This window comes from Anarrhichthys ocellatus, unplaced genomic scaffold, assembly GCF_004355925.1.
Source record: "Anarrhichthys ocellatus isolate YVR2014 unplaced genomic scaffold, GSC_Weel_1.0 scaffold5, whole genome shotgun sequence".
In the NCBI taxonomy this organism is placed as follows: Eukaryota; Metazoa; Chordata; class Actinopteri; order Perciformes; family Anarhichadidae; genus Anarrhichthys; species Anarrhichthys ocellatus.
The window spans coordinates 15,214,657-15,239,275 of record NW_022280035.1 but is presented as its reverse complement, the minus strand read 5'-3'; the positions used below and the strand labels follow the sequence as shown (position 1 = coordinate 15,239,275).

The 24,619-nt window shown below is 42.5% G+C and overlaps 4 protein-coding genes across 6 annotated transcripts; all 4 read right to left on the bottom strand.

Moving 5' to 3' along the window:
• Positions 1 to 6: 6 nt before the first annotated feature.
• On the bottom strand, positions 7 to 4,753 carry LOC116382234 (serine/arginine-rich splicing factor 6-like). Of its 2 annotated transcripts, none has more exons than XM_031845115.1 (6): positions 4,562 to 4,753; positions 3,974 to 4,134; positions 2,241 to 2,359; positions 1,915 to 2,117; positions 1,751 to 1,810; positions 7 to 1,546 (listed from the first exon to the last, which is right to left on the bottom strand). In XM_031845115.1, the coding sequence occupies exons 1-6, from the start codon at positions 4,666 to 4,668 to the stop codon at positions 1,108 to 1,110; spliced, it is 1,089 nt and encodes a 362-aa protein (XP_031700975.1). In that variant the 5' UTR covers positions 4,669 to 4,753; the 3' UTR covers positions 7 to 1,107. The 2 variants fall into 2 exon arrangements, with proteins under 2 accessions (XP_031700975.1, XP_031700976.1); XM_031845116.1 differs by having other exon boundaries at positions 4,001 to 4,134.
• A 1,249-nt stretch (positions 4,754 to 6,002) lies between these two features.
• On the bottom strand, positions 6,003 to 11,190 carry eif2s2 (eukaryotic translation initiation factor 2, subunit 2 beta). The gene is made up of 9 exons (XM_031845161.1): positions 11,081 to 11,190; positions 9,319 to 9,502; positions 9,110 to 9,210; positions 8,811 to 8,940; positions 8,633 to 8,733; positions 8,145 to 8,293; positions 7,968 to 8,024; positions 7,742 to 7,827; positions 6,003 to 7,373 (listed from the first exon to the last, which is right to left on the bottom strand). The coding sequence occupies exons 1-9, from the start codon at positions 11,093 to 11,095 to the stop codon at positions 7,198 to 7,200; spliced, it is 999 nt and encodes a 332-aa protein (XP_031701021.1). The 5' UTR covers positions 11,096 to 11,190; the 3' UTR covers positions 6,003 to 7,197.
• A 608-nt stretch (positions 11,191 to 11,798) lies between these two features.
• LOC116382425 (charged multivesicular body protein 4b) lies at positions 11,799 to 18,176 on the bottom strand. Its single transcript, XM_031845469.1, has 5 exons — positions 17,044 to 18,176; positions 15,371 to 15,548; positions 14,836 to 14,950; positions 14,211 to 14,337; positions 11,799 to 13,128 (listed from the first exon to the last, which is right to left on the bottom strand). The coding sequence occupies exons 1-5, from the start codon at positions 17,228 to 17,230 to the stop codon at positions 13,064 to 13,066; spliced, it is 672 nt and encodes a 223-aa protein (XP_031701329.1). The 5' UTR covers positions 17,231 to 18,176; the 3' UTR covers positions 11,799 to 13,063.
• Positions 18,177 to 18,263: 87 nt separating this feature from the next.
• Positions 18,264 to 24,299, bottom strand: LOC116382424 (vesicle-associated membrane protein-associated protein B-like). Of its 2 annotated transcripts, none has more exons than XM_031845467.1 (6): positions 23,953 to 24,299; positions 22,407 to 22,559; positions 21,624 to 21,727; positions 21,464 to 21,544; positions 21,043 to 21,225; positions 18,264 to 20,225 (listed from the first exon to the last, which is right to left on the bottom strand). In XM_031845467.1, exons 1-6 carry the CDS (start codon positions 24,008 to 24,010, stop codon positions 20,052 to 20,054), a joined length of 753 nt encoding a protein of 250 aa, XP_031701327.1. In that variant the 5' UTR covers positions 24,011 to 24,299; the 3' UTR covers positions 18,264 to 20,051. The 2 variants fall into 2 exon arrangements, with proteins under 2 accessions (XP_031701327.1, XP_031701328.1); XM_031845468.1 differs by having other exon boundaries at positions 21,043 to 21,174.
• Positions 24,300 to 24,619: the final 320 nt, after the last annotated feature.

Here is a 24,619-nt window from a genome sequence, read left to right as displayed (position 1 = left end):
TCATCAAGTCTGATGGCGTTTGTAATAACACAGACACTCCAGAGATTTGAATCGTGTAGCTTTTAAGTACAAAAACTCCAGCACTAGCGGCACACTTTAAATAAGCAGAAACTTGACAAAAACAACCTCTGGAGCAAACTCACAGAAGAGATGAAATAGAAAATGAAAATAACTATCAGGGCTGCAATCAAAACAAAGCAAAAAAAACAAGACATTTAGAGCTCTAAGCAAACCAAAAAAAAAAAAAAAAAAAAAATATCCAGAAAGTTAAAGGATCTTCCACATATTAACTGCTCAAGGTTACAAAAAAATATGTAGCAACAAAGAATGAAATATTTTTTGATGCTGATCACACTGTTTATGTACAAGAGGTTAAAAGATCAGAAGAGTCCCCCTAGAATGCAAGTTGTTCAAACATGACATACAAACCCTTATTCTTTTGTAAATATGCAGTTCTGCAGTACAAGTTCTTGCATCCCAGATGTACATTCTGGAGTACCACAAAACACAAAGATCGGCCAATTCCATGAGAAAGAGTATTGAGACTGCAGCTCACAGAGGGAAACTGCACCAATGCTCCGGCCACACGTTACTTTTCTCCCACAACCACACAGCTGACTGTGAAAACAACGGTCTGATGGTTGCTCCAGACATCAATGGACTTATAATGCTAGTACGTTTTTTGGATCTAAAAATCAAACTATCACCGTCACAACTGAGTGTCTAAAATGATGAAAGTAAAATAAAGACAACTTCATTTTCACTAAGCTATAATCAGTTTTGGACTATAACAGACAGGTGTGACAAACCTACGGTTTACCAGTCAAGTTGAAGTTATCGGAACAGATCTCAAATCAAAAGCTCTAAAGACTTTAAGTCTAGCTTATTTCGAGTTTTATTTTTAGAGGCAGACGATACAGAAATCAAAATAATTACTGTGGCGCATCCTCTGAGGAAACTGAATCTAAAACATGTTTAAGACAAGTGAACACTTGAAGGAGAAAAGTAGACGAGCCAGGAAGCATAAGCCAGTATGACAACACTGCTCACTATGTACAGCGTAGGGATCAAGCTCGACAATGAGAGAAACGCTCCCGTTTTTAATCACTAATCCTGAGAAGCTGAGCGAGACCTTGAGCGAGACTTTGAGCGGGAGGCGGAGCGTTTCTCCCTGGACTTGGATCGGCGGTCATCCTTGAGAGGCGAAGGGGAGCGGGAGGGAGACTTAGCGACGGGCTCCTCCTTCCCGTTCGCCATCGGGGACGCTGAATGACTGGGAGACTTGTCGCCACAAATCTCCTTGGAACGACTGCGAGAACCCCGCTCCGACTTTACCTTTGAGCGACTCTTTGAACGGGACTTTGATTTCCGGCCAGCTGAAGGAGACCGGGATTTGGGGGAGCGTGAACGGGACTTAGATTTACGGGACCGAGAACGGGACCGGCGGTTGCGAGATCGTGATTTGCTTCCTCCCGACTTGGAGCGAGACTTCCTTCCAGATCTGGAGCGGGAATGGCGACGTCTCTTGTTGCCAGGGGAACGAGACCTGTAGTGAATACATTTTTTTTTTTTTTTTTTTTTTTTAAAAGAGGAAAATGCTTTACATGACTGTGCCATTTAACGATATTCATTCATTTCTGGCACAACACCCAATACATAACCTCTATTTCCTACTTATCTATGTCTAAACTTGAAGTTGAACTCTAATCTGTACTTGAATCTTATTTTGTTAGATTTGACCCATTCTCACCTGGAGCGACTCCTGGAGCTTCTGCGGCTCCTACTGCGGGAGCGGCGGCGACTACGAGATCTAATGTCAGATAGATATCAGTGTTACAAGTTTGTTAGCAACAGTTTAGCGTGCATCTTTGACAAGAAGTCGGAAGCATTAAAGAGCTTAAGCGGTGTTCCCACCTGGAGCGGCTGCCGGAGTAAGACCTTCGTTTGCGAGACCGGTCCTCCACGAGACGAATCTTCCGTCCGTTGATGTCTGTACCGTCCAGCTTGTCAATGGCCCTCTTCAAGTCCGACTGGGACCTGAACTCTATCACACCCTCATTTGTGCGTTCCTTGTGGGCGTCTGCATACGTCACCTCTCCTACCTGACGCATCAAGTCCTGTGGAACACGCACACAAAAAGAGTTAACCACCAAATACGCAGACAATCTCATTCTGTCTGAGCGGTTGCAGTGTAAAACACCTCACCACGGTAAAACATTAGCTGGTGTTCGAACATGTACCTTGAGGTCTTGCCAACTGCAGCGGCTGGACAAGTTCTCCACGATGAGGCGGTACTCGGTACGGACTGGAGGTCCGTACTTATCCCTGCCAGTGTGGTTCCGGCTGCTGAAACCGCTACCTTTAAAAACAACAGCACATGATATAAAGTTAGAAATGGTCGAGACACAATGAACTACTGGCCTGGGTTATCAAATGAACACAAGGCAGTGACCTGCTAGATTAACGTCCATGGGCATATTAATTTGAACTTAATAATGACATGGGGTCCCTTTGATCCCATTTTCAAAACACAAAGCTTCAGATAAATGATCTAGTGGCCACTTTGTATCATTTGTATTGTTCAGCATTTTGATGTCGTTCTCTGCTGCAAAGAACACCACTGCATCCGTTTCCGGCAATAAAAAAAACCTGCCTTACTCCGGTACATCACACTGTGATGGTTTAGCTGCGTAAACAAATGAACAGTGATGTTCTTTCAAGACCTCCGAACCCTGTAACGCAAACAGAAAGGAGGTATCCACATAAGTTGCGGTCAAGGACACTGTTCGATCAAATTTTAAACGCATACGCCAATCTTTCGGCATTCGACCGGATGTCGGTCCGAAATTTGGTTTTCCCGTTCTCGCACTTACAACATTTCTGGCGTTTGTAAGTTCGTTACTTGAGCCGCTCCACTTATGTTTGTTGTCAACATAAAAACCAATGGCAATCCTCACCATCACCCCTGGTCTATTGGCAAAAGGCTGATGTCATCATGGCTTCCGGTTAGGTCAGCCAAGGATCAAGGGGGGGGCAAAGGTCTCACACACACATTGTAAGGTGAAAGCCAAGGCCAAACGGGACAGGCAGTCATCTTAGCCAGTCATCTTTAGCCTCAATGGACTCTCAGCCTCAGCCCGCAACTGGACTCTTTCAAATTGAAACATCAAGGACTTTTGTTAATATGGAATATAAAAATATATACCAAAGTTAAAAAAAATACACATTTCACATGAAAATGTTCTAGTTCTAATGATGACGCTAAAGTTTACGCTAGGTTTGTCGTGATCATTTGCAATTAGCTTCCTTCTGTGGTGCAAACAACACATTTGAATGTCTAGGCCTTAAAAACATGGCTCGCCAGACTAGCAATTATCATCCAAGAGAACCTTGAAATCGGTGTTAGGAAAGCAAGCCGTCTTGGCTAATGCCAACTTCTAAAGCCTAAAGAGTTCTGCTATTTGAGGTTTCTGACTTGCATATTATTGTTCCGCCCCAATAATGAACTACAGACCAATCAAGGGTGGCCCATGATCACTAGGGAGGAGCAAAAACCAGCAGGTCACCAACCCTCAACAGTAGGAAATGAGATTTGTTCAGCAGGATGAGGCCGAACATGCCAAAAAGAAAAAAGTTTAACTGTGTGAGCAAGAAGAATATAGATCAGGAACTTCTCCATGTGGGCATACGGTTACATAAATAAAACAAACATGATATAGAGTATAGTACCAGCGGCGCTCAAAATTAGCATGCAATCTGAGCCATAGTAAACATGTTGTCACTTGACACTATAGTGGGATGGTTGGGATTATAAACTGTGGAAGTGAACCTGAAATAATCAAAGTGTAAACCTATTCCGCAAGTCTCAGTTGGCGCAAAACAACAGAACGGGTTATCTGTGCAGTCCACACAGACACCTCAACCCCAGGGAGAAGGGGGTTAGAGAGGGTATCTTGTAATAGACTGCACTTACTGCGCCCACCACCCCGGTAACCCCCACCGTGGCCATCTCGATCTCTCCGCGGCCCCCGGGCATGTTCCACGATCACGCGCTCCCCGCACAGCTCCTTCCCGTTCAGCTCGTACACGGCGTCATCGGCGTCCCGGTTGTCCTCGAACTCCACGAATCCATAGCTGGAATGGAAAGACAGTTTTAATATACATTTAAAAAAAAAAGTTATAACAGCGGCTGAAGTCGTGTGTCTTTCCACACGCCATGTGTTCATGTACATCAAACAAGCTAGCTAGCTAGCTAGCTAGCTGTAGCCATCTGGGCCCGCTAGCACTGCGATGAAACCAACACAAAGACGCCATGTTGGCCATGCTACACTGGTCACACGAGCGGGACTCCGTGTAGAGGAATGGAACAAAAGAACCGCGAAACAAACTCTGGGGTTTAAGTTTACAAGCCGACTGGCCTGCAGAGTAAGACATATAGCTATTTGGTTAAAATCGTATCGTGTTTCTGTACCAGCACCGACGTCGTTCACATGAACGGTTACGTTAATGCTACCTAGGCGATATTATTCAACCCGCGGTTGCATTTCTATCAAACACTCACCCGTTCTTCAAATCGACTTCCATGAGCTTTCCATATCCGCTGAATAACCGCTGAATGTCTTTTTCGCGGACATTGTGGCTCAGCCGTCCAATATAAATACGAGGCATGACTTCTCGACTGTTCTTCTGCGGGGCCTGTTACCAAGCTGAACGAGAGAGCCGTTACTGCTTCTTCTTCTTCTTGGTCGTGTTCTGTTTCTTCTTCTTTAGTGTTTATTTGAAGCTGGCAAACCACTTTAGAGGCGCATTACCGCCACCAGCTGGACTGTGGTGTGCAACAAGACAAGCAAGAGGAGAAGGCGACAATGGTTGCTGTTCACCAACAGACTTGACAATTAAAAGTAATAGTGTTTTGTCTTCTTTATTGGCTGAAGAGGGCGATTTCTCTTGATATTATTTCCTACAATGAAGTAGTAAATGTTCAACTGTTTCTGGTTGGCTGCAGAGTGCGTGTTTTCCAGTTGGGTGCTTGCCTATTTGATATAATCTATGCTTGAGACCTGTATGATTTATTTCAGAAGAGTGATAATCATATATTATATAAAGATATATTCAGTCAATGGTGCTGATGTTTTCTTCCCTTATTTTCCAGCCAACCATCACCCACCAACATGTGTAAATATTATAAATGTCCTCCAGTTTCATTATCATCCCAATCCTGCCATACTGCTTGTGTATATGCCCCTGATTCATACATATGAAAGTCCTTGCTTCTGCAACACTTAATGGAATTTGTAGGATCTACATGCTTAATTCTGAGTGATAGTGTGACTAAAATATCCACCTGCTCATTTCCCTCCACACCAACATGAGCAGTAACCCAAAAGGATGTCCATCCTGTACACTATAAGGAATAATTTGATAATTTATGTTCTAAATGGTGATCTGCCAGATATCATGAATGTTCGTGCAAGAAGGTTTCAGGTGCCATATCGGTTTTATTTATTTCCTTCTATTATCCATTTTATCACATACTGTCAGAAGGAATATAATTAGTAATAAAATGTTGGCTCCGTATAATCATTGGGATTGATGTGTGGTTTAAGTGGACCTGAGAAACTACTAGTCTTAGTATTTGCCTGGTTAAATACATGAATCTCAGTGCTTTGCATGGAAGAGCTGTTCCAACAAAGTCAAGAACAATCTAAGGCCTTTACACAATATATAAGCATTTAGAACAGACTTTAAATTAATATTTGGTTAAAAATAATGAGACAGCTATAAATACATTGCTTGCAAGTAACAGCTTTTGGCCGTTCTAAGTAAAAGCAGCAACATGGCAACCATGTCGAGCAAGGAGCAAACCTGCTGCTGGGTGATCAACCCAGCAAACTGTCTCTGGTCCCAATGGTTACATTTTTACAGCAACTGATTGAATATTGAACTAGTTAAGAGGCACACTGTACAAAACAAAATGTGTAAACACAGAAAGAGAGCAGAAATGGAGAGAGAGTGGAATATTTTATTTTTGTAAAAACCAGGTTTTAAAATGATTCCAGCCCGTCATACTTATCCACATCCTTCTCAAACATCAACAGAACCAATATCATGTAGTAACCAGCATCAGTGGACTAAACATCCTCACATCCTGGCTAGCTTGTGGTGTAAACTTGTTGAAATTATACTTGAAAATAAAGAGGATAGAGGCGTCTGCTCAGAAGCTGTTTTTAGGGGGAAGCATTTGGGCGTTCATGTTCAGGGAAAGCTGCTCTTCTTGACGAAAGTCATTTTAATAATTTCCACATCAGATCTCAAATGGTTGATAAAGTGTGTTCATCTTAACTTCAAAAGTCAAAAAGGAAGCAATAATGAAGTACAAAATTGCTCATCAATGCCACTTACAAACACACCATCATTTGGATCTCTCAAAGTCTCCAGTGAGAAGTTGCTCTCCCCTTTATCAACCCCTAGTTCTCTGACTTGCGTGTTCATCTCCTGCTAACAGATGATCAAAATGAGCTCTGCGTTGGGGCTGTCACAGACCAGTAGCAGTGACAAACCTTCCTCCGTGTAGTGATTTTGATTTCTATCCTTGAAAGGCTACAGCAGAAAATTCTGGACTGGCAGTTGTGTATTTTCGGGCCAGAACAGAAACAGGAACGCAATCTGGAATTCAACAAAAGCAGAGTGACCATATGAGCCGCATGGCTACAATTACCAGAGCAACTACGCTCTTTCATTGTAGATCAATTTAGCTTAACTGTAATCTGCATGGAGACATCTGTTCCTCATCCAAAGAAATATTCATCTCTTGTGCATGTTAAGCGGGAGAGGAATGAAGAAGCCGTATCAAATCAGGAATCTGGCAGGAATCAAGAATCACAGCAAATCGAAACAAAAACAACCTTAGGTGGTGGAGGGTTCGTCAGCCAGACAACAAATTAAATGCATCCAATGGTGTGTGTGTGTGGTACGCGTCATCTGCTCACGGTGCCTGAACCCAATCTGTCAGCTTTAGATACTCTCTCTGCCCTGTCAGGCCACGACACAACTTAACAGCCAAACCCTCCCGCAGTTCGATCCAGAGAGTCCTTTTAGCAAATCAGAGGGGCACCCGACCCCCCAGCTTCGGCCCCTCCGAGGGGAAAGGGGAAGCCGAGAGGAGGAGGAGGAGGGGAGCCCAGTTTCGGTGGTCTTTTAGTTGGCTTTAGCGCGCAGCTGCGCCCTCTTGCCCGTCACAGCCTGGAAGCCGGTCTTGATGCTGGCGACGGAGCAGCGGGAGTGGCACGTTTCACACTGCAGGAAGTAGAGGCGAGTGTCTTTCTGCAGGATGGTCTCCGGGGAGCGGCAGGTGTGACACGTCACGTATTCCTCTGCGGGATTGAGAAGACAGCTGTTAGCATCGCAGCACTCGCAGGAATATGAATGTCCTTTGAGACGTTCTTGGTGGAGAGGTAAAAAACAACAACATTGTTTTCCATTTCAAAACAATTTAAATTTGATATCTTCTTTCATTTATTCTGTTTATATCCATTTCCTTCTTTTGGGGACTTCCATCCTTCATGGAGAACAAAGCATAGGCTACATTCACATTATAAATGGATGTTATGGTAAATGGATTTCTGTTTTCACTCGACAGACTAAAGCTGAACACAGACATTGAGTGCGTTGGTGGAAAAAAGGCGAGAACCAAAGCCTAAACTTGCATAGTCTAGTGTATTCACTGTAATGAATTACTTACTGATATATCTTCTCAAGACATTTTCTATCTGTTTCTGTTGAAATCTGCCTTTGATCACAAGCTGGTTATTTCCATCTATGGAACCACTGTGAATAGAAAACACCCCCCATAAATTAGACTTTCAGAACAATGCACAGAAATGTTTTTGAGGAACTAGAGCCAAAAATTGACATAAAATCCAATTACAGTGTATCCATGAATTGTGATTGCAAATACAAAAATGTACCTTGTTCCCAGCTCAGCCAACAGGAAAGCGAGGAGATGTTTAGGCTGACGATGCAACCTGTGATGGAGTACATAAAAGGTCAGTTTGTAGACATCGCTTTAATAAAATGTTGTATTGGTGCTGACTGGGACGGTTTGAGAGGTGTTCACGTGTCTGTCTGAAGAGCGGGAGGCTCACAGTTTGCAGATGTCTGTGAAGTTGACGAAGGAGGTTTTCTTGGTTCCCACTCGGACCACCTGAGGAGGCTTCATCACAAACTTCCTCTTCTCTCCGGCCACCATATCCGGGTTCTTCTCCCTCATTATGTTGAAGACCCGGTTCAGGAGCTGAAAAAGTTACGCCAGAGAAACATTTTGAATTGTTTGAAATATTATTGACATTTTGACAGTCTTGTACTTAGTATAGTTTGTTCCAGTTTACAAGAAATAAGGATGGTAAGAATTGAGATACCTTCCTCATTCTCAGCTACGTTCTTTGATGATACTTGTTTTTCTGCTTGTGCATACAGAACAAGGAAGTGCGACATTTCATCTGTATCACAGCATTTTCCAAAACGTACATATTCTAATTTCCTTGCACTAAACAAGCTGTCCTTCCTGATGTAAAATGAATTGTATAATAATATATAAATAATATGGCTGCGAGTGCGTTTACAGCGGTCCTACCTCATCATAAGTGTAGTCTCTTTCAGTACCGGCCCAGGTCGGTCCTGTGGAGGAGCTGAAAGAGATCCCGTCTTTGTCCTTCCCCTCATCATCCTCCAAAGCTGGAAAACAAAAATGATGATAAAACACGTGCTTCCCATTAGTTCTCTGCTTCAAGCTCGCAGTGACTTATTCTCACCGTCGTCCATCTCCAGCAACTCTCCCTCATCAAAGTCCACTTTTTTTGACTTCTTCTTCTTGGTGGGAAGCATCAGGTCCAGGTTGTCCTCCTCCACCACCTCTGTTTGCTCTGCCTCAATTTTCAGCTCCTGGTTCGGATCAATGAGAGGTGAGGTTCAGCGAGGAGATGAAAGGAGAGTGAAGAAGTGCTCATGCAGAATGATCAGAAAGAGAGAGGATGGAAGCAAACAGGAATAAGCAGACTACTACTATTGAGGAGAAAGAAGAAGAACTGGCTGTGGTTTCGCAGTGACTGACCTTTAATCCCTCCTCGACATCATTCTCAAATACTTTCTTGGGCTTCTTCTTCTTTTTCTTTTGGTTGAAGAAGTTCAAGTCGCTCAGATCATCGGACGGTTCTAGAGAAGACAAAACAAACTCAATGCAGGCTGGTGGTTCAACACGATGTAACATCCCTCATGAAGGAATATGCACAGACACCGAGTCATCTCTTTCTCCGTTCCAACCTTTCTTCCTGCCTTCATCTTCATCTAGATCCATCTCCTTGTCGTCTCCGGTCTCTGGTTCGGCTTCCTTCGCCTCCACCTCTTTAGCCTCTTCTCCTCCTACTCCCTCTCCTCCTTCCTCATCTAGCATGAAGGGCTTCTTCTTCTTCTTCTTCTTCTTGGTCATGTTGGGGTCAAAAATCATCTGAAGAAGAGGAAAAGAAAAGAGAGGAAATTAAGTTTTACAACTGCGACAAGTTTCCGACTTTTCCCCCCTTTCCCATTGCTCAAGTAGTTGTATCGTTTCCTAGCTTGCACTTCTGTGATTATTGATATTCATGTTTTGGGAGGTGTAAAATGTATTTTTTAACATTGTTTTTTTCTTATAACATTCAAATCAGCTGTATCCATTGGTGTTTTTCAGTGTGAAAATGTGATATACAAAAATACCAGATTATTTTAATGCAATTTGAGATTTCCAGGGTGTTCGTCGTCATACAACCCATGGCTTTTTACATTAATAAAAGTTATCCGATAACAATAAATGACAGATAAGTGCTGTCACATATTTTGGGCCCTGATATAAAACAGCGACTCAACGACTGACCAGCCACGATTGAAGTGTGCTGTAATAGATAATAGATGAGATTAAATGAAGCCTTAATTGACCAAAAATGAATCGGTTTATGACATATTTAGCACAAACGATAAAACTATCAGGTTACAGACTCAAAGGGGACTTTTTTTAATTTGAATGATAGTTAATCTAATATCTATAGGTTTTAGACAGCTTGTAAGAGAAAAAACAAGAAACCTGAATGTGTCAACTTGAAATCTGGGAAATTGTGATGTTTCACTATTTTCTGTGATTGAACAGATTATTAATTATGAAAATAATCGAGATGAAGCCACACAGCAGACACCTGTCAGCAAATCAGACACCAGTCATTTGTGTGACAGCGGCACACAACCGATATAAAGCGTTATTACAGATGTTGTGATACAGGACTTGATATGCAACATTGGGATACTCTTCCTCGTCTTAAGGGCAATTATTATCTCATTTAACTGATGCAATTTTGTGAAATACTGCAACGTTAACGGTTGCAGCTGAATGACCGGGCCAGTTTGCCTTCGCACCCAGATGAGCAAACGTTAACGTATTAACGATAATTTAGTAACGGTTAAATCACGATAATCTGTTTTCTTAAAACAACGGATATCTTTAATGGCAGTAAGAACATTTTATTGATTAGAGCCAGTAAGATAAAAAAAAATGTATTTCGTGATATTTCATTTTGATAATGTTGGACATCTTAATTCTGACTGTTATACCCATCTCGACTCTCTCTGACCAGTTAACTCTGGAGCCGGTAACGGCCGCTTTTTGTTCCTGCTGGAGAACATCGTCCGTTAGCACCGCAGCTTCGATGCCGGCCAGCTAACGCTAGCTAGCTAGCTAGCTAGCTAGCTCGCGTCAATCCTTCAATTTGAGTATCCAGCAGATGTGACAGGGCGGATGGATGAAACACGGTGAGGATTAATAATATGAGACATGTGACAGATCGTGATACGCTGGTGTAACGTTGCTGGGAGTTTTCTTGACGTTTTGTCTGGTCAGGCTAGCTCGGCTGCAGCCATGTGAGAGCTGCTGCGGATCGGAAGGAGTGCCGAGGCCCAAAGTCATGCTCAACACCGATGCTATCTGATAATTTACGTATTTTCACCAAACAAGTCTACCCACTAACACGGAGTGACCAGCGGATGACCCGAGATGACTTACCTCGTCTCCTGACATGTTTGTGGGCTGAAAAGTGACTGGAATCTGGTTAATTTTTGTCCCTCGAACAGTGGCACAATGCTGCGCCGAAAATGTCTTGCATCAGCGTTGGATCTGCAGTGCGCAAGCGTGAACACCCCAAATCCTGACGTCATTACCTTGCGACGTCGCGTTGCATTTGGTTGTTCAAGAGCAGAATTGAAAAAACAAATATGTTGCTAAATAAGAAGTCTGTATATTTATTTCCCGATATATTAATTGTGGTTGTCCCCTCTACTATGAAAACACATTGCTTGGCTTCTGTGCTAGCATTAACTGTAAAGCACTTTGTAACTTGGTTTAGAAAAGTACCATATAGATCAAGTCTGTAATCATTATTATTGATATTATGTATGTATTAGCTGTGTATTCATGATAGTGACAATTATTCTGCTTTCCCCCATGCAATGTTAAAGTATGACCCTCTAAATATGCATACCATATTAAGCAAACCTGAACAGTCAGAAGTTTAAACCTCTTAGCTTGTAAGTATAAACATAACTGGCAGGAAAACTCATGAATAGTTAACATTGCATCTATTAAGTTCCTCTCTTTAAACTAAAATGCCTCTGTTTCCTTTGATAGATATTTTTGGGTTGGGGTCAGCTGGTCGGACATCACCTATGGAACATTGTGATGGATTATGATGTTCTGACATATAATAAATGACAAAACTACAAGAAAAGAATTGAAAACCTTTAATGATTTTGCAAATAATATTCTCATCTTGATAAATAAAACAGAAATGCAAACATGCTTGTCCATACATCCTTGTGTTATGTTTTTTTTTCTTATGTAAAAAAATGTACATAATGACTTTGAAAAACTAAAGTAATTCACCCTTTAAACTCCAAAATGTTGTAGATTGACTATAATCTAATCTTTTACAAACCACTATCTCCTTCAAGATGCAGTTAATAAGGTGTGACAATAGCTTATTATTATTTTTTCAACATTATACAATTTGAAACAAAAATCTTTTATGAGAAGAACCGAGACAGACAGACAGAGCAGGATGAAAATGTTTAACATCTCTCTTTCTAGCCGTGCCTTGTGATCTGTATTTGGGATTTATCCATTGTTGCATGCTTCACTCAACACAACCTCTCCGTGATGGCAGAATACAGGATATAAAAAGAGACACATTTGGGATATTTACACCAAATAACAAGAACCACTGGTGAGAACGCCTTTGAAGGGAGGGAGAAGTCGCTGAAATGGCGACAGGAGGCGAAGAGGAGGGAAAAGGACAAAAGCACGCAGCCGTAGACAAAAGAAGAGGTTCGAATTCTGGCAAACACACAGCTCATAGCTTCTTCAGCCAGCTCATGCTCAGCTGTTGTCCTATTTCCAACAGCATTAACAAAAAACGAAAGGAGCAAAGGATTGTTATTTTTGTCAAGAAGGAAAAAAAACAAAAAACAGCCAGTTTAACGCCACAAAACAGGTAAATATGAGTCAGAAACAGTTCATTGAGGATCTATGAAAATGCCCCTGTCCTCCAGTGATGTTAGCAACGCCATGCAGCCTTTAACACTAATCTGACCACAACTCATTTATCGCACCACAGAGCTCATAAGATTACACCTCACTATGAACTCTGTGGGCGCTGAGATAGCCCTGCCCAGTACGATGACCATTAAGTGCTAGTATTGTGTTAAAATTCAGGGTAAAAACATTAGGTGACTTTGCCAAAGTACAGTGATAGAGCTTCAATATAAAAGCCCCCGACTGGCTCGTCTGCTGAGCACCCAGGGGTCTCTGTATTTGTGAAGGAGACGGGGAAAAAAAAGTCTACAGCATTTTTGCTTGCTAGTGTTACATAACGTCAGCTCTCCTCAGACACACAAAAATATACTCATACACAACATCCTATCAGTCCATTCATTCCCCCTTGCTCCTTCCTCTTCCCTCTGCGATGCAGGTATGATGCGGCCGACGCTGCGTCTACATGGCTTCCATCGCCCAGCGCTGCAGGTCCTCCATGTCGTCCTCGTCCTCTTCTTTCTTGGCTGTGGGGGTGAAAAGATGGAAATAACAGTTGTGAGAGATGTGAATGAATGAATGAATGAATGAATGGGTGCGGTTGTGCTTCCAGAACTCATCCTGAACCAGGATCAACCTCCACCTCAAACATCTACTTTAACAGATGAGCCTGAAGCAAACGGTCAACATTTTAGAAAATATGATTATTTGCCTTCTGGTGAGGAGTTAGACGAGAGGATTGACTGATGTCTGCACGATATATTAACGGCCGATGAGAAGGGACATTATATTGTCGTAATTGTTCCAATAATTATGTCCGATATTGTGGTGGATGACAAGCACTTAAACCTCAGTTCTGTATGGGGATATGGAGATGTACGGAGGTGAGCCAGCCACACAGCCACACACAGCCACACACAGCCACACACACACACACACACACAGCCACACAGCCACACAGCCACACACACACACACACACACACACACACACACACACACACACACACACACACACAGCCAGTTTAATGTAAAAGACCTGAAGCCTTTCTAAACGGTTTTAGTTTATAATACATTCATTTATATGTTTTTTATAGGGATGGTGAGAGCAGTCTAAACATTGGTGGGTGTATTAGAAAATAAAATAAAAGTATATATCTCTATCTCTACTACAGATGCACTGATACTGATACTCATATCACATATCGGTCCAATACTGACTCAAATAGCTGGATCGGGTATCAGTGACAATGGGCTGTTCTGGTACCGGATACCATTGTTTTAATAAATAACAATGTGCTTATGTGCTGGACCATTTCTTGGCCTTGAACAATAATTAATAGAGTCTCCACTGGTTACCTGGCAGCTGCACAGAGCCGAGAAATATCGCCACACACGTAAAATAGCAAAATCTTTTAACGATTAACCATATTTCCCAAAGTGTTGACAAGTCCTTTGACTAAAAAAAAAAAAAAAGATGCTGCCATAGAACTAGAATATTATACATAGAGTAGAATATTATATCATATATAGAATAGAATATTTTGTTTCTATGGATGTCACAGTCAGGCTCACAGAGTCCTTGTATCAGCTGTTCAAAAGGCTCTCACCAGGTCTGGAAGGTAATGAAGTAGAAGGCACGTTGGGAAGGGGGACGTTCTCTGGTCCGCCGATCTCCAGCAGGTTTTTGTCCAGCTCCTCCTGTTCCAACTCATCCAGCTCCGCCAACAGCTCATCCTGGCAAAACACAGAGAACAACACTGAAGGTGAGGGTAATCACAAAGTAATTCATGCAAAACCTGTAGTAAATCAAAGCAGCTTAAATAATAGTTTTTCTATTTTTATAAAATCAGTCTGGGGGGTATCATCTGGTGCGTCTGTCCACTTGGTGAGTTTAACGTCTTGCCTAAATACTTCCAGTCATTTGACTGAGAATTTGCAAGAGAGCGTATTCATTCTTTCTGCCATATTGTCCCCTAATGACTCAATACCATCAGTTGTGGTGAAGTTGGTCTATGAATGAGACCATTCAAAAATAAGGAAGCCTTAATGCCTGAGTCATGACTCAAGAAACACAAAGAGGTCAACAAACGCAACACCGCTGGGCAGCACTAACTTTGTGGTCAACCCTGTGTCATCACCATCATCAGTCCTTCACTTATTACCGTGTGTTAAACACAGAGGAAATCCATCCGATATCTATCTAAATATATTATCTGAAAAGCGCTGCCCAACCTCATCAAACTCCTCTCCAAAGCCGACGGGTTTAGAGATGGCGTCGGAGATTTCCTGGGCCAGCTCCTGCTGCTCTGTGATGTCCTGCATTAGGTCGTCCACCTTGTCAATGTCCCTGAAACAACATGCAGAGGATGAGTCATACGTGAGCTAAACAGAATTACACCTTCTAACCGACACACACTGACCATTTGATACAGTTAGAAGTATGTTTATTGTCATTTTGGCAGGTAAATGTGTATAAATGTTTTTACTATATATTGCTATTGTTTCTGATCCTGTCACTGATAACATAATAACATCCGGTGCTAATGGGTTTGGATGAGCGAGGTATTAATGCATACGACTCAAATCCTCTGTATTTTGTTACGAGCAAAGCATATTCCTGATAATCTTTCTATTGATGGAAAACAGACTGCCTCTCTTTTTCCCATGAACGCAATCAAGAAGCAGCCTTTATAAACAGGCTTTACATCAGTTCACAATCAATACAATTGTAAAGAACTTAAATCAGTGACTGGGTGCTCGCTCTCACATGTTTTCATGGGCAGACTTCATGGCCTTGGCGGCGAAGCCCATGTTCTTGAGCACTTCAGTGTTGGTATTGGCGTTCTCCAGAGCCTCTCTCTGGAACTCGATGGTCGACAGCGTGCCGTCGATCTGGGTGAGCTGCTTCTCGTACCGCTTCTTTCTTTTCAAAGCCTGCAGGGCCGCTGAGGAGCGAAAGACAGTTTATTGTCCCAAAAATAGATTGATTGCATTCCACTGACAGGAGGTAAAACTGTGAATCGGGGGGGGGGGGATTGTTTTGTCCTTTAACAGCAACGAGAGCCTGAAAACGTGGTGAAACATTTGCATGGCATATCCTGTGAAATGACAGTGATCCAGCACCGAGTGGAATCATTGACATAATGCTTACTCACCAATCTACCGTGTTAGTGACTCTTAGGTCAACAGGGAGGAGTGTTAGATATAGCTTGTGACTGGCACTCGACTGACGAGACGGAAAGTAGAAATGATTCAGCCACAGCTTTCACATGAGCACAACCTCAGATAGAGTGCAGTGAAACTATACAACAGGTTCAAGACTAAGACTGGCTTCACTCATTTGATCAACCTTTGATCGATTTGATTAAAGTTGATTAAAGTATTCAAGCGATAACAAAGCTTTTTATTGCTTGATATTATATTATTTATTGCTTTATATTGAATGCAGTGTAACACCAAGAGGTCAGCCACTTCTTTACCAACCCTCAGTAAGTTTTCACTGAACTGATAACCTAAAGTATGAGGAGAGGCAGGGCAATATAGTTTCATATCCCATCATTGCAATAACAAATTACATTTTTTCCCCACTTAAGGCGACATAAATCAATCCATTAGTCCGTCCATCGCTTTTTCTCCTTCTCCAGTTCTTTAATCGAGAGCAGCATATCTCTACTACTACTAGCCGGGTCGGCATGACATTTGTTTTGGATATTCGTGATCCTCAAGGATTTATTCTACATTTTTGGATGACCTCTTGATCTGTATTCTAGCAGTATCGTCAGCCCGGAACGTCTACTTACAATCATAATAAACTCAACAACCAACCCACCACATTCACAAGCGTTCCTCCTGATGATAAACAAAGTTCATGGGTCTTTGTATTTGTATTCTAGCATTATTAGCCTCAATAATAATAATATGTCAGACAGCTGTAGGACCCGCTGGAGACTTCAGACCAAGGTGCAAACACGCCCACCTCTCTGACAGTGACAGCACGTACTTTTAACACGAGCACCTCCAATGCTCGACCCTTGTCCGTACACACCGAGCCAACATCTGTACTGATAGTCTATCTGTAGTCCAACAGCTGGAGCTGCACCGCTTGCCACACCTTTTAGATTTTTTTTAAATGGCCACCGATCAATCAGCCGAAAAAATGATCATCACAGAGATGTGGGGGGGAAGACAAGGCTAGTGTTACCGCAGCGATAGTCAAGCATGAGATGATTACATCTGTAACACAAGCGACGTAACAGTCACTTATCTCGGGTGGCAGCCGTGGCCACGACACCGACGGTAGGTGAGGCTGCCGACACTTCTGACAGATGGGGAAAGTTAGCCAACTTAGCTAGCGTGCTGCCATTTAGCTCCGGGTTGTGGACCCGGGCTATTTGGTGATAAAGCCGAGAAACTGTCAGAAAATACGCCCCGATGTCTCACCTCTTTTGTTTTTCGTGCCATTCTTTTTGGCAATTTGCAGTTCCTGTTCGATCTTTTTCTCTAGAAATTCCTGTTTCTTCGTTAGCATCTCCTCCGTCTCTCGGAGTTTCTGGATAGCCTCCTGTGGGCTCGGTCCCTTTCCTCCTTTTCCTCCTCCTCCTCCGAATATCTTCGCGAACAGCGACATATCTGGGGTGCTACAGTTACAATAAGTATAAAAAAATAAATAAAACAAATCTGCGAAACACCCGAGAAAAGCAAGCTTAGCTACCTCGCCGCTAGGCTACACTGACACTTCGCCCTAGCCTGGAAGCTGGAAGGATTGTTGACGTTTTCCTACTTCCTGGATAAGGCCCGATGACGTCATGTTGCCCTATGGAGAGTGGGTTGGGTTTCTGTCTCCATCTGCTGAATAATAATAATAATAATATGTCAGACAGCTGTAGGACCCGCTGGAGACTTCCGGAGCCCTCATTGTCACCATAGACTGTGTATGACCTTATTGTGTATTTAGTTGTTCTCACATATTCAGTTTCGTCTCATTCAATAAAGAGCTTCAACTCATTTCTGAGTATTTTTAGGAGAACCTGCAGGTGCACTTCCCTGCTGCTGGGATACCGGTGAACCTGTGGCCACGCCCAAACCAATGACGTCACGACAGGTGTTTTAGATCAGGTGTCAGCAGGCAGCCATATCAAAAGAGTCGGTTCTGTACCTGAAACAGGATACTAATCTGAATAGAAGTGATCTTTTTGTATGCATATATTGAAGAGTACTGGATTAATTTCACTACATTGGTAATTTTCATTTTAGTTTCAGTGAAGAAGACATTGTGTCATTTAAACATTTAAACGTATGAAATGAAGTGTTTGCATATTCACAAATACTTTGATTTTTCAATCAGGTAGGAGTAAATGTAGGCTACTCCCACTTTGTAATGGAGGCCATCTTTAAAGAGTTTGTAGTCTCAAGGCCCCTGATTATGAGCCCCAGAAGACATTATACAACTGTTTTCACGTGAAAACTGAACTGATCTCTAAAATCAGTGGAGTTTATGCCATTAAGTTTAAAATTGTTTTAAAATCGACTTCCATTTCAGTATGGAATAATCCCCTAATAAGGGCATTGGGTTGGTGGTTCTGCATCCAGGATGTTTTTGCGTGCTCTCTCTCTCTCTCATATCTAAAAGAGGAAACTTTTCACAGAAGCAGACAGTTGGGGGGGTTTATGCATTTTAATTAATTATGATGCTACATCATCCATGGTGGTTGTTTAATTATTTCCTTCCTTTACTACAGTATGTTAATAACTTTGCCAGTTATCTTAAGTATTTTTTATGTACATACAAAAGAGTATCCAATTACTGAAGCACTGATGCCTTGTTTCCCTCTTCAATGTAGTGTGTATTCACAGGTCGGCCCTCCTCCCAGCCGCCCACATTCCCACTTCTCTGCTCCCCGAGGTCCCTCAGGCAACGAAAAATACAAATATCCATTCTTTCTTTTCTTTAACAACCTGCTAAGATGGTCATGTGACAGCCGAGATAATACAGCTGTGTTGTCTCAGTTATCTCACAACCACCAGAGCCCAACATAAAACAAAAGGATAATCGAAAAGGAAACAAAACACACAGAGATAAACCAGACTCAGGATGGTCCCTTTTGAGAAAACTATTTTTTTGTTCTGCCAATATAACGTTAACACTCAAATAATAATCATAATAAATCCAGGTCATTACATGCAGACTGCAGAGTGGACACTTGAATAGTGCATTTGAATATTATAAACAGAAGCATCCGACTACAAGATAATATAAGAAAAGAAAAAAATAATAAATTGCTGTAATACACTAGAGAACACAAATACAATACTTCATGAGCAAAGTTAAACAAGGTGGCAAAAGCTATTGTTACATACTGTATGTTATATATTGTAAAGGTCTGTTGGAAAACGTCGGTTTTACATGACGAGTGCACTAATTTAGGGGATTTATTGTCATTTTGGTCAAGTGGCTCTCTCTCAACCCGAGGAAGCAATTACCTAGAACATGTAAGTGTGACGTCTTGAACTAAATCTAAAAAACAGCTTTGCTTTTTTAACTACATCACCATGCAGCATGAATTCTTTATTTTGACGGTTATAGCTTTCAAATGGCAAAAAAAAAAAGAATCAAGTTTTAATCTGATTTTCAACAAAGAACCCCATTTTTCAGTTGTGTGCAGGAAATCTATTCAGATGACGGTTTAGTTTTCAAACCACCCCCTCTTCCTTCGTTCTGAAACAGCTGGTGATTTCACTGTTTGTGATCTCCTCTCATAAAAACAGCCACAAACAGTCACATCAGCCCCTCCTGCAGGAGGCAAAATCAAGAGGACACACACTCACAAACACACACACACACACGCGGCTTCTACTGGCTCACATTTTTACCACATACCGCTTAGAAAACAATACATTGAGTTTTAATCTAGAAAAAAAAAAAAGTCTTTCACTGATCACTTGTGTTCACCTCTTTTTGTAGATTATCAGTAATAAGTGGAAGAGAGATTATCAGAAGAAGCGTTAGATCTTTCTTATAGACTATGTGAGAGAGGAACTTGAAGACTTAAGAATCAATAAAGAATCAACAGAAGACATTCATTCAGCGTGAAGCCACTCCCACACACCACTAAACTGTTACCTGTGCAAGTTGCGGAAGATCATTTAGGAAGGAGGGATGGATGGAAAGGACAGATCAGAGGTGGTGATTATTTCACACGCAAAAAAAAGAAGACAAAAGGCAAGACCTGTGACAAAAACCCTCAGTTTAACTTGCTTCATTCTCTTTTTACACATTAAATTATTTTCCATCCAGACAAACTATCATGGTATTGCCTTAAATGTTAAAAAAGAAAGAGAAACAAACATAAACCCAGAAGACATCCCCGTTGCCGCCATCACCACGTGTCCTGCCGAGCACGCCGTCCGCCCCGTCTGTCACTGTGCTGTCTGTCTGTCTGTCTGAGTCTCTACAGGGCCAGCTTGCCAATGATGACTCCAATGACAAAGAAGAGAACACAGAGTGCCAGGATGCGGGTGCTCAGGCCTTCGTCCCTCATGGCCGAGGTAGCCATGGCGGAGGAGGAGGAAGAGTGAGGCGAGCCCATTGAGGTCACCTTTCTCTTCCGCAGCCCGTCGTCCTCCTGCGTTTAAGAGACAGAGCAGTCAGACCAGCTCAGCGCACACACACACACACACACACACACACACACACACACACACACACACACACACACACACACACACACACACACACTCAAACGGACGTTGCAAGCAGGTAGAATGTTGCCGTCTTAAAGTGCTGTCGGAAAACGTCCAATCACGAGCTAAGTTCACACAAATCCCCTTAATTAAATACAACACTACAGTCTCACGACAACTTTGTTGCCTCGGTGTGACGAAGACATAAGCCTCTAGATTGAAATACAGAAAAGCGTAGATTTAATGTAAAGACCTGATTGTTGGAGGCATGCGACTTCTGAGGCGGATTACTGACAGTAATATCCGGATGTAATTTGGTGACATTTTTGACAGCAGATAGCTACTCTCCCTGTACAGCAGAGAGGAGCCTTTGGACTGAAGCTCTGCCCAATGCAAGAAAAGGTTATTTATTTTTAATTGAATCATTTAGAGGCTGCTGGCCGTACCCCTGGAAGAGGGAACATTGTCCCTGGCACTGGTACATAATGTCACCTGATATGTGCAGCTTTTAACTTCTACAGCCTCATTGGAGGGGGGTGAATGGCAATGACTGACAGTTGTTCAGTTTTCATGTTCAGTTTCCAGCAATACAGCACATGTCAAAGTCTACCAAATAATTTTTCACCTCTAGTTGTATGATGGCCGTCATTTAAACAATCATTTCATGTCAGATGATTATTATTTTAATGTCAGTCTGTGTACGGTACGAGGCTCAAAGAGAACGCAGACATATTCCCTCTTTGTTTGTGCGCGTCTCACCCTGATCTGTTTGTTTTCTTCCCGTAGCCTGTGCACCTCCATCTGCAGCCGCTTGCACTCCTCCATGATCTTCTTCACCTCCCCGTCATCCAGCGAGGCACTGGCTGACTTGGGCAGTGTGGAGAGCTCAGACTTAACAGAAGAGGGAGAGGAATACTCAGTTTGGTTGGTTTCACTCTCATGCTGTGGAAGAGAGAGTGAGGGTGGGGGAGGGGATGAAGGGACATGCAGAGAGAAGTGGTAGAGAGTGAAATGAAAGGACAAATGAATCATAAATGAATAAATAAGCATGTAATGGGTGATACAGTGATGTGTTGCTGATGGGTAGGAGACTAGAAAAATGCAATGTGAATGTTTTAATCTGATATGATTCATAAATCTGCATACGTTTAAACCTGTGAAGTACGTGAGTGAGACTTACAGTTTTGTCATTTTCTAGAGGCATCTCAAATGCACATCTCAGCTTTGAATCCATCAGCTCTTCAGGCTTTGCCTCCTTCCACTGTGGACAAGAACAAGGAATAAATAAATACATCAACAAGAACATAATCCCAAATCAGATATTATGCTCTGGTACTCACAACTCCTTCCATGTCAGTCATGCCGTACGGGGCCAGCATGGACTGCACCATGAATTTGTGTTTACTCTTTTCATTGGGGTCGTAGTCAAACGGCTGGAGCATAACTGTGGACCAAAACAATGACAGAAAGGAGAGCCAGAACGTTAGGGAAAGAGTAACTTGGCCTCATAACAAGTATTACGCAACCTGTAAATGAAAAGACGTCAGTCAGGTTTATGATCTGGGTTACACTGTGACCTGCCTGGATGATCATTTATTTAGTCATTGAAGAGTACAATGAGTTTGATTTCCATGACAGTCATACAACCGATAGAGGTTTATCAGTATGTGCAGAGTGTGCTTACCCAGTGACTGCAAAGATTGTACAGATATGCCTCCTGATGTATCCGTACAATCACTGATGGAACTGAGGTTGGAAGATTCATGTTGGTAATGTATGGTAGCTTGATACAACTTTAACACGGTCTTGTTATAGCCTGCATTCGAGTAAAATGATACTACTTATGTAAGCGGTAGTGCTGGGTGAACTTATCAATAAATGCCTCCTCCTGCTTGGCCATTAGATCCACAGATGTAGTGATTTTTTTCCCTCAGATACCAAATACCAAATACCTAGCCCTAATTTAAACATATAGTCTGAAAGTAAATATAGATCATCACAATATTAATGCACCAAGTCAAAAATACAGATATCTGATTGCATCAGTATCATCTGAAGGAGATGCGTGGTTTTGACCGGGCTTTTCACCGATGCTGGCAGAAGATGCAAACATTTGTACGAACCAGAAACATTGACGGAGTTTCCGGGGTCAATGTCGCCACTGTTTGGGCGCACACAGTATCTGCGAGGCGCGGTTGTCTTGACTTTGAAACACACATTTCTATCCGTGGGGTTGGTGAGCTTCAGCGTGGCAGTGACGACATCGGTAAACGGGCCTGAGGAGGACACAGAGAAACAGCACGGTGACTTCAGGGTGGGAGAATTTACACTCGTATTTACTGGAATGGGCTTTTGTCATTTGTGTGCATGGCTTAGCTATCTAGTTGAGATTCAAAACCGAGTGGGCATGTATGATAAAGTACATAAGTACATTGTGTGTCTGCAGGGATGAATTTACAATTAGTGTTTGTGAGGTGCTCCTCAGAGTCTGTCGTAAACATCGCACATTAAACATTTAAACAGTGGTAAGAGGAGCAAAGTGTGCAAGCATTTACGTCACTAATCATGCCCCGCCCTCAGCCAAAACCTGGACACTGTAGGAAAATTACTGTTTTTTGTTTTGTTGCTTGTATAGCACGTAGATCACCCTCATTAGACTGTCTGATCATGTTTAACGGAACATTTAACAGCTTTTCAAAACTGAACCTTGGTTTTTAGAAATGTGTTTTGGACAAGTAACCTCACTGTGGTCGCTCACCTCACCTCCCTTTCTGCTCTAATCAGATGCACTGAGCATCAGTAACTGGGTGGGAAGTATGCATCTTATTCTTGGGTTATCGCTGCATTCCAATCTCTGCAATAATCAATCAGAGAACAAACAGCTACTGACTGAGCCCATCTCTTTAGGCCATCACTTGACCCATTTCTACAGCAATATCACACACACCCAAAGGCAGTAATCTCAGAATGTAGCCATTATCCCTGGCATACCAGCTAAGTCTGTATTTTCACAATCTTTCTGCCTGTATACAGAAAAGCTGGAAAGGATTTTAGGTTGCACAGTGAAAGTAAACTGGCAAATCTCCCAAACACAGCTTGCTAGATTAGAAACCCGTGAAATAAGCATGGTAATGAGGCTAAGAAATTACATCCTGATCGCAGAAATTGCTAGAATAGTCGCTGCTTGGCAGTCGGGTGTTCGTAACATCTACAGGGAGGCGTATGTCAAAAGTATTACGGTAGATCACATCACGGTGTTTTACGAGCTATCAGACCATTTAAAAAAAACCAAAGCATATGGAGCAAATCAGTGAATGTGGATTAGAGCAATGTGACGGGGGGCCTGCCCTGACGCTGCAATGACAGCTAGGAGTTTGACTTGCTAGCTAGGTTAGCTAAATGCTACCTAGCTAGTTAGCATCGTCGCACACAGAAACAGTGTCGTTTCATCTGTCATCGCCACTGCTGTCGTGCACACAGTGTAGACTACAGCTAACGTTAGCATTGACCGTCTATCTAATTTTAATAACGGCACCAACTCATAACGACACATTTGCACACGTAACTGGCCAATGCAGAGATCGATGCGGTGGCCGTTAATAACGACTCCGTGGTGAACGTTTGCTACCTAGCACCCGGCCCTGCCCTCTGGTTCAGCGTTTACCTTACCTCTGAACTTCAGTTCATGTTGTGGCTCTAGCACCAGGACTTGTTCTGGTCTGGCCATGTCCCGGAGCTTCTTCCTGTCGTGACAGCGAGGACAACAGTAATTTACCACAGGTGACGTTAGCCCGAGGAGGTGAAGCAGCTGGCTCCCGGAGAAACGACCCGGCCGTCCACGGTGTGTCTTACGGGATGGAAGGAGGATACGGTTACAAATGCACCACCACTCGGACTGACTGGTTGGCTGACTGAGTGCCACCGACAGCTGCTGGGGGCTACCTGCTAGCGCTAACTCTGCTAACAGCGGAGGAAAGACGGAAAGGAAGGAAGGCGACGTCACGAGAGGGGCGGTGCTGGGGCCAAATGTCACGTGGTTCCTTGACCGCTGCAAAAACAAACTATCACACCTTGAAATGTTTACGTTAAAAAAAAATAAACGCTGTTAACATTTTCTTATTTATTAATAAAACTAAATAACAAATATATAACATGACCTTAATAGTAGCTATGGCCCTACTATGGACATCTACAATACCATGAAATACTCTTACTAGCAGTTTATGTTAGTATTTTATCCCTCATGTTTTTCTAACTTTGTATTTCTGTCATCATATGAATCATGAAAGAGCTGAATCAGAGGGGTACAAAGCTGCAGTCTTAAATCAGATCCAAC

Bases quoted from the DNA above. Each gene is read 5' to 3' on its own strand.
- LOC116382425 (XM_031845469.1), bottom strand. From the start codon at position 17,230: ATGTCGCTGTTCGCGAAGATATTCGGAGGAGGAGGAGGAAAAGGAGGA. The intron at 14,951-15,370 runs GTGAGAGCGAGC...ATGTTGTTTCAG, and splicing joins AAGTCTGCCCATGAAAACAT to GGACATTGACAAGGTGGACG. The intron at 14,338-14,835 runs GTTGGGCAGCGC...GTGTTTTGCCAG, and splicing joins TTGGAGAGGAGTTTGATGAG to GATGAGCTGTTGGCGGAGCT.
- LOC116382424 (XM_031845467.1), bottom strand. From the start codon at position 24,010: ATGGCCAGACCAGAACAAGTCCTGGTGCTAGAGCCACAACATGAACTG. The intron at 22,560-23,952 runs GTAAGGTAAACG...TGTCCTCCTCAG, and splicing joins ACATGAACTGAAGTTCAGAG to GCCCGTTTACCGATGTCGTC. The intron at 21,728-22,406 runs GTTCGTACAAAT...TTTGGTCCACAG, and splicing joins AAACTCCGTCAATGTTTCTG to TTATGCTCCAGCCGTTTGAC.
- LOC116382234 (XM_031845115.1), bottom strand. From the start codon at position 4,668: ATGCCTCGTATTTATATTGGACGGCTGAGCCACAATGTCCGCGAAAAA. The intron at 4,135-4,561 runs GTGAGTGTTTGA...TTTCCATTCCAG, and splicing joins GAAGTCGATTTGAAGAACGG to CTATGGATTCGTGGAGTTCG. The intron at 1,547-1,750 runs GTGAGAATGGGT...TATTCACTACAG, and splicing joins AGCTCCAGGAGTCGCTCCAG to GTCTCGTTCCCCTGGCAACA.
- eif2s2 (XM_031845161.1), bottom strand. The intron at 9,211-9,318 runs GTTGGAACGGAG...TGTCTTCTCTAG, and splicing joins AGATGAAGGCAGGAAGAAAG to AACCGTCCGATGATCTGAGC. The intron at 8,294-8,632 runs GTAGGACCGCTG...TAACTTTTTCAG, and splicing joins GAGACTACACTTATGATGAG to CTCCTGAACCGGGTCTTCAA.